This window comes from Opisthorchis viverrini, assembly GCF_000715545.1.
Source record: "Opisthorchis viverrini unplaced genomic scaffold opera_v5_3, whole genome shotgun sequence".
In the NCBI taxonomy this organism is placed as follows: Eukaryota; Metazoa; Platyhelminthes; class Trematoda; order Opisthorchiida; family Opisthorchiidae; genus Opisthorchis; species Opisthorchis viverrini.
Window position 1 is genome coordinate 4,106,420 of NW_008751659.1, and position 8,590 is coordinate 4,115,009.

The 8,590-nt window shown below is 43.4% G+C and overlaps 1 protein-coding gene across 1 annotated transcript; it reads right to left on the reverse strand.

Moving 5' to 3' along the window:
• Positions 1–1,096: 1,096 nt before the first annotated feature.
• Positions 1,097–1,399, reverse strand: T265_00363 (hypothetical protein; the record flags this gene model as incomplete). The annotated part of the gene is made up of 1 exon (XM_009164108.1): positions 1,097–1,399. The coding sequence occupies one exon, from the start codon at positions 1,397–1,399 to the stop codon at positions 1,097–1,099; it is 303 nt and encodes a 100-aa protein (XP_009162372.1).
• Positions 1,400–8,590: the final 7,191 nt, after the last annotated feature.

Consider the following 8,590-nt stretch of genomic DNA (forward strand, 5'->3'; position numbering starts at 1 on the left):
CATGCCAGGCGTCACGTGACGTAACCTACGGAGCGTCGAATGCTATATAGACGCACGAAGGCAAGGAAGAAGCACCCACCCTACTGCGCACTGATGATGTCTCCTCGTATGGTGACGAAATGTTTGCAAGCCAATTGCCAAGCTCGGCGAACAGATCAATAGACACCTGATCAACAGCCAAGAAACTCACCCAAGCTACCAACAGTTCAACATAATCGCTCCATTTTCATGGTAATCTTCCATTTCTCAACTTCAAAAGAGTGTGGGTCCACACCGTAGTTACACGACTATGTAAATAGGTTGGTTGTCGCCCGTTGGTTGAAAGGCCTTATGGTCAAAAATAGTCCGCAACTGAATCCGACAAACATGTGCAAACAGAGGGATATTTCAGGACATCGCTGCCAAGGATCGAACATTCTGGGTTAGTATTTTTATAGCCACATAGCTGACAGCATGAAAATAACAACCAATAACTTTTTAACAAGTTGATCACCGTGCGCTTGTGGTTTCTGTGACAAAAATAGTAGGTGAAAACGAATCTGTGTTGAAAAGATGGTCTTTTTTAATTTAGACCCGTTTTTTCCTTGTCACAAGCGTTCTGCCTGACGTGGACATGAAAGTTTTCGGATTCCGTGCATACTAGCATTTGCTTTACTTTGCAGGTAACTAAGAGATTCCAGTGGAAATCAGCAGACTTCCATTGGTAGGTTGGTATTAACAGAAGTTGACGGAGTTGACGGCAGTAACAGCAAAAATGAGCAAAAATCGATGAGGATAGTCGAAGAATTTGAAACTGGTAATGAAGACAAATCAAGCTGCTGAAGATCACCAACCGCGACCACCGACAAAATGGTCAGCTATTGGGTGAAGGAGAGGAGTCGAATCCAAGTAGGATCTGCTGAAGGTGACTGAAACCAAATGGAGTAGGATTATCCGACCCGGTGACAGGAGAGGAAACCTGGGCGCACCATTTGTAAGCCCAAAACGAGGAATCAGTCCACGCGATGCGTCATATTTCTTATTTGTGGCTTATAAAGTTCATAAGCAACACAGAAAGCCACGGTGGCCTTATTCTTGGACGACAAGGCGGTCACTCTCATTCTTTTTTCTGGGATTCGGCCATATCAATACCAGTAAGCGCTACAATGAGACATTCCAGAGGCCTAGGAGGATCATAAACATGAAGAGAAGGAACAAAAACCCGAAAGGAATTCATACTCATATTGACATGCTGGGATGACTGTGAGGAAGTGGAAGTGGCCATGAAGAAGTCAACGGGACCGCGCACACCGGAATTTTTCGAACGTGATTCTAGAGGACGTTGCATCGCTTCCGATTGGCACATATCTGTCTTTTCGGACAGAGTTGCCGTGAAACGTTTGGAACTTGAAAAACGCATATCAGTTTTGAAAAGTTTCGGATGCAACCCTACTACACCTTGGAAAATGGAATACTATTATAAATTATATTTCCGAAAAATTAACCGGTCACCGACGAACAACAAAAATGTCTAGTCACGTTTTTTACCTGACGGACTGATTCACCATTCTGTTCTGTTGAACAGAACAGTCAGGTCGAAAAGTGCAACGTGCCGAGAGCAGGCAGTCATCTAAACAGCAATGTCAGATTGAGCGCCATCTTCCATTTTAGCGTGTTGGCAATGCCCGAGTGCGCCAAGGATAGGTATCACTCAGGCACCATGGTAAGGACCACTACTTACCGATCGACCGCGTGTCAACATGTCATATGCACATATCCTGCTTGTATATCTCATCAAATGTCACTAGTTTCCAAATTATGCACGTGTAGCCGTTAGCCATTTGGAGTTAGGCTGAGCGTTTGCACCAATATCGGCCACTAACTGACTGTGTAGTTTCCGTGATTTCTTTTCTAAACAGCCTCCAACCACAATCTCATCAGGCCGGACAGCATGCACTTCTAATTTTCAGTATATGCTCCAATCGATCGTTCCAAACCAAACGTACCTACTCAACGTGGCTTCTAATCGCGTTGTTCTGCTAAGGTCACGTCACCACAAAACATCAAACCCGGTGCAGTCATTCACAGCAAAATTAAGAAATTAAAATACTCAAGCGTGATGCCTGTGTTTGTTGAACAACGATACGAAGTGACCTGGAATGCATGGAAATTTTGATTAGTCATCAGAGTAAAGTGATCGCCAACAAGTATCGTTTTCGGTGTGTGATCCTGAAGTAATTTGCAACATGGAAGCAGCAACTAAGAGTGAAGAAAATGGAAGTTAGCCATGCGACAGTAATTTGGGTGTTTTTCACCACACAAAAGTAGAAGAACCGAGGTCAGAATCAAACGTAACACAATCGACGGTCTGTTCTGGTTTGGAGTTACTGCGCGTCAGGTGAGCTTTTGTGCCAGCACGAATTGTTTGTATGCACAAAGAGCTGGCTTTGCCAGACAGCTCGGTTCGTAAAAACTTCGAGACTCCGTGCATCACCTGAAAGGCTTCGGTAGGAACGGCGATACGATTCGAATTAATCTAATTTATAACAAGTGGACCGAAATTAAGCTTTTTAATTCCACGGGGTTAACCAATGTACAGTGTTCACGGATTCTATCGAGCAATCTCACTGTGTGTGTGCCACCACTGCGTGACACATTGCATGGGCTTACTAGTGAATACACAAGAATGCTGGCTGTAGACCGTGGCAAATTATCCTTCAGTCACAGGCTAAGGCTATATTTCGAAAAGAAGAATACCCCTCAAATTCGCTGCTCGGTAACTCGTTTCGTTATTCTCTGGTCGCTTTAACTCGACTGTGAGCTTTGCTAGCAACTTGTCACTGCCCCATCAGCAAGACATGATATCACATTACTCTTGTGATTTAAGGGAACAAAGCTCTCACACTCCAGGTCCGTTCTGATTCCTATGGACTGTCCACTGAAGTGTCCTGCCATCTCTCCTTGCCATCTCAGCGTCTGGAACGTTAGGGATTCTCGACTCTGGAGTGAACTTAGTGATGGGATCCGTGAGGTGAATCCCGTAATTGAGGGATGAGTGGCGCGATATTCAGTAATGTCCTTCAGGCTTGCCTATGAACAAGACATCTGGCGGCTGGGCAAACGGCTACGCCTTGATACCGCTATCTTTCTGTATATCGGTTTCGTTGTTGAAATCAAACCGTAAGTTGTGCGTCCACAGGGTTACTTATTCCTTTGAGATCTAGATGTCTAGTCCGTTAGTCTCGATATAATCATGGAGATAGCTTAGCTTTTCGCAGAGTGTTACACTGGTAAAAAGCTCGTGGCATCAAGCGAAAGTAGTCATTGTGTCCTTGTGTTAAATTTCTGAACCACGTCAACGAATTCGAAAGTCCTCCGAGGCCTGTAATTGGTAGTGACACGCCGAACTGACTAGCTCCGCTGCTTAACTGAGTAGACTGACTGAGGGACATCGTGTTCGAATTCATTGCACACTCACCTAAAACACTACATATCATCAAACTGCTTGGTTCAAGTTTGTCACGGGTTGTCAGCGGTCTCTAATCAGTCTGAAAGTCTGTAGTATTCTAGCAATTCGATGATCAATGGTCCTGCAAAATGAATATCAAGCTGTTTAGAGTTATGAGTTGTTTCTAGAGAAAAACAGTATGGGGCTATTTCGGATCAGTTTTTATCCGGAGTTGAGATCTGAAATACCCAACTCACTTTGTGCTGTTTCATTACGGCAAAGTTTATGAATTACTGGGTTCTGTTCTCGGTTATTAGAGCCAACATCTGAGTGAGAGTGACAGTGTTCATAAACGAGTACATCTTGTCACCGAACAGATATAAACAGGCAACCGTTTCACTCTGGTTAGTGAATTGTGAACTAACTTGCTCTAGTGCGGTATAACCGCTTATTTCCGTTTTCACGCAACTTCCACAATTCAACAGAAGTTGTTCGTAGAGAGGGAATCCAGTATGAAACGACCGCGGAACTTGGTATAACGGTTTGTGCGAGACGGTCTACTTGTTATTTCCTTGACGAAACATGTTGAATCGCAATCTGGATGCATTAGTTCAGCTGTAGACAATCGGTCTGCACGAAATCCAATCATACTCAGCCAGCTTCTTAACCAATCAGTTTCATATAAATGCCCAAGTGTTTTGCTGACAACTTTTTTTTACTAATAATTCTCTGAAGCTGGCTGATTGCATCTGAATTATTCCAAGACAGCCTAAAATATTCTACCAGAAATAAGTAACATTTATCACATTTTCCGTGAGAACTCTAAGTTACTGCTAAGGTTCGCTGATCTCCAGCTGATGACCAAACCCGGAGCTGCAAAAGGCTTGTTCGATTCACGCTATCGAGAACGCTCGCAGTTCCAGTACCCTGGATATATCTGGCTGTCCATCGTCGCGTCCTGGCTGCGCTTGCAGTCCCCATAAGGAGTTCGATCTCTCGGCTGAGGAGCTCGGTTTCGTCAACCCTAACTATCTGCCCGGACTCCTCCTAAGTAAGTGTACTGCCTAATCCAGTTCAGGCGGTCTGTGTGTGCTAGATCCCTAGGACATGCCGGCGTGTAGAGCGTCTTGATTAGCCTGATTCAGTTACGTTGGTGCTCGGTCGCAAGTGATCAACAGAGGTTTTGAATTTCTGTGAACCACATGCTCAGATGCTCGAGGAGAGAACCGAATTGTGGTCCCCTATGTGTCTGTCCGATGCATCGGAGTTGCTCACCGACAACAGCGGATAATGAAAGATTGCGTCAGGTGCTTCTTGTGAAAATTGAGTGTGTGAAGAGTCATCAACTTGAGGGATTTGGTGACACAACGAGTTCGAAAAGCCCTGAGGATTCCAGGATGACCACTGTGCAGACGTCACCTTCGTAGATGAAAAGGCATTTGACCAGAGAGGATGTATTTGAACACGTGTTGCTTCGTGTTTGAAGTTTTGACATCAGAGTGTAGAAATATGCATCAACTCGATTAAGCCTTGACGGGTGGTGAACAACTAATGTCGTTCAAAGTACAATGTGGGTTAGTGACTCACTTCAAGTAAAACAGAAAGGGACGAAATCAAATTATCGGCGGTTGTCCAGATTAACTTCACTTATTTTGTGAAACGCTGACCTACTTGAACAAGAGCACCGAGGCCTGAATCGCTTTTTGGATCTCGCACCATTCGTACTGTTTCGCTAAAAGTTACCCTACCGCAAGTATTCTACCACATTGGAAGGATAGCCAATTCTCACAGACTAATCTCTTCGTCCGTTTCCACTAGATAAGAGAAAAACTATGCCTGTTTACCCCTTATTTGCTACGAAGGTACTCAACTGATTGCTTACCCCTTTTCGAAGTGTCCAAGCAAACTAACTTGAATTTATTTGTCACGTTTGATAAAAAGCTTGTCCTACTTTCTATTGCTAGACTACTGATGTGAGGAACTGGAGAGCGAATTTTACCATTCTAGAAATTAAGTTTTCACCGGCGCGACCAACCCTGCCGATGTCCTTACGGTCCTCCTAGGATTGGTGAAAAAACCACTTTGTACAGGGTTGTAGAACGATTCCTTAGTACTCTTAGTGGCAACAGGTTCCATACATAGGTCCTGAAATGCACTGTGATATTCACGTAGCCTAAAAACTGTTGTTGGAAGCAGACGACCTTGGTGCTCGTTCTAAGATCATGGTACCCACTGACGTTAATGGGCAATACGACAGCAAGTTAGCAAGGCGAAACCGTCCTAGTTAAACTTCGGAAATGAGTAACAGTATAACGGAATGACCTATTCTTGTGGTTGCGTATGAGTCACCGTATTTTGTCTTGGGTCAGGAGAGTCAGTTTTGGCTGCAAATCAGAATGTGGAGAACTAAAAAGCTTAAAATCCTCGTTCCCAAGTTCAGGATAGTAATGCTAAGGTTGTACGAGAAGTGCATTGGCAGTTTCGGGGACGATGAGTTCGATGCATCGTACAGTCGAAATAGTAAGAAAATATGCATCACACGTGGGTCGCATTTCAGCTAGTTTTTCGAACCATTTCTATATCACACCAGATCGTCATATGCCCACGAGAGACCGAGAATGAAACACTCGGTAACGGGGCTTTATTGTACGAGTGGCAGTTTACGACATCACTGCGAACATTCCACACGTCCATAAATTTATCTGCTTTGTCCCGGCTAACTGAACTGAACTGATGAACAGCAAGAAATAGAAGAACGGTGATTAAAAGATCCCAATTACACACAGGTTCCCTCAAAGGCCTGATAGACTTCAAGTCAAGCTGGATAAGGTGTAACGTTTACCATTCCGCTTACTTACTCAATTTCACATCTACACCTACTATCCCCATCATGTTTTGTCTGCCCCACATTCACATGTCAACAGCGTGACAGGAATACAACCTTGCTGAACAACAGGTCAACTCCGGTTCCGTGAACTTTTAAAGGACGCCATGTGATTTCACATTATTGTTTTCCTGTCCCACTTTTTGCAACGAAATACAGCTAAAGATAACACACGGTCAAAAACACACACGCATCATGCGCACGTCAGAAAGCGGACCGCCTCAACCCAGCAAACTACGGACAAACAGGAAACGTATAGCAGCGATTCTGCCAAGAGTAACATGACTACCTGCGTCCAAACAAACTCGGACGAACTATCACAACTTACGCTCAAAACAATAAGTCCTCCGTTTGAGTCCTTTCATTTTGGTATTGTAATTATTTTTATTAAGGTGCACCTATATGTTGTAACTTCATGCTCTCAAAACACACTTTATTAGTGTCTCTCACATTCTGATTAATCACGTTGTTTTTGTTTAACAAAAGAGAACAAAGGATTATCACTCTATTGTCCTCTTTCAGAATCGGCTCGGATCCCAGAATCGCTGTCTTTCATGAAAGAAACCCTCTAAGCAGCACAGCACGGAACCCCCATTACAATATCTTCTCTAGAAAGTAGACGAGGAGAGGAATTTTTTGGATCCCCAAGGGTGAAAATCACAAGCAGAATGTCTTATGTTCACTTGTTGACCGCTGATTTGCGTCATGACTACTGTCGCCATTAGCGGCGACTTGATTGGCTTGGCCGTAGTTCCGCCTAGAATGCGTGCACAACACCATTCGTTGTAATACAGACCGGTGAAGAAGAGAGAACACAGAATGGAGTAATTCTTAATAGCTCGGTATATATATATATATATGGCTGTGATGTAAGCGTTTTAAAAAAATAACCGCCCCGTTTTTCACTTTGGCCGGAAAGCAGTCCCAACTGTTATTTTGGGGTGGCTTAGTTGGTGTAAGACACCTCCACAGTTTGAAGATTATGGTAATGCATGCGTTCGAAAACACAAGGATGTGACTGACCGGCCTGGGTGATATGAAAGCCCTTCGTCCTGTTGTCAGTTGAAGCTCGACTATAGATGTGGGCGACAAAAGAACGTTACACCAAGGGGTCAATGTGTAGTACTGTACTCTAGGTAAGGTTTTCCACTTAGTGAAAAATTCTAGTGACAACTGTTCAAGGTGCCATGTGTAAGATCAAACAGAAAATGACACGTAATAGAAGACTGATTAAACGACTTAGTAAGAAGTCACACAATTAGAGCTTCAGTTAATGGTACTGTTGAGAAAATGGTCAACAATAGACCCGGCAACATTCTACGCTTACTGCCGCTGATGGGAAAGTCATGCCAAATAAAACAAGATTAGTATAGAACTACTTTGACCAGGTTCCTACTGTGGAAAGTACTGCATATGCTGTATAATAGATGCTTGATTGAGAACACACATGAAAGGCACGATTTCCATCTCATTTTTATGGGAACCTTTTCATGATAACCAAAGTGGGCACTTTGGTGAGTTGCGTGCGAAGTGAAAAAGAACGAATACCAAAAAATGTCCAAAATGTGTTTTGATTGCAGCTTAGGTGTTTCATAAAAACGCACTTTTCCGCTCGATCATAGCTGCTGATCACTCTCAATGTATTTTGGCAGTGATCTAGTTCGAATGAACGCAACACTGATAAAGTTCCATTAGTCCATCAATCTTTGTGCATTTAAAAGATTTTTATTCATACAGATTTCTACAGAAGGGAGATTCGGTTAAGTATCTGTAAGTTAGTTAACGAATTCTTTTGCTAAGGTTTGGCGTGTGTTGATTAATACTCACCAGAAAAATATGATGCATTCGATGCAAGGGTAACTAAAAGCTAAGCAAATTAAAATCAACCAACCAAGAAGAAAAATATATGTACCTCCAGAACATGCGAAAATAAGCATGAGAGTTGCCGCTTCTTTTCACCTTTGTGAAGACAGAAATTTATGCCCCAGGAATACCTTTAACGTGAGTTTAGGTGTGGCTGCCCAAAAGGTATTCCAGCTTAAAGATCATGCGGAATTCACGATGCACGACTCACAAGGTTGCTGAAAGTTTGTCGACAGCCCACCACCGGTTTCGCACTTCTTTGGGCTCATCAGGTAGGTGCAGTCCCCAGGCTTCTGTCAACCTTATGCTCTACTTGAAGTCAAATTGCACGATAGTAGCGAGATACACTCATTTGCAAACTAATTTGGTTTCGCAGGGGACTCACCTGGAACCAGCTGAATTCCTCGTTTGTGATG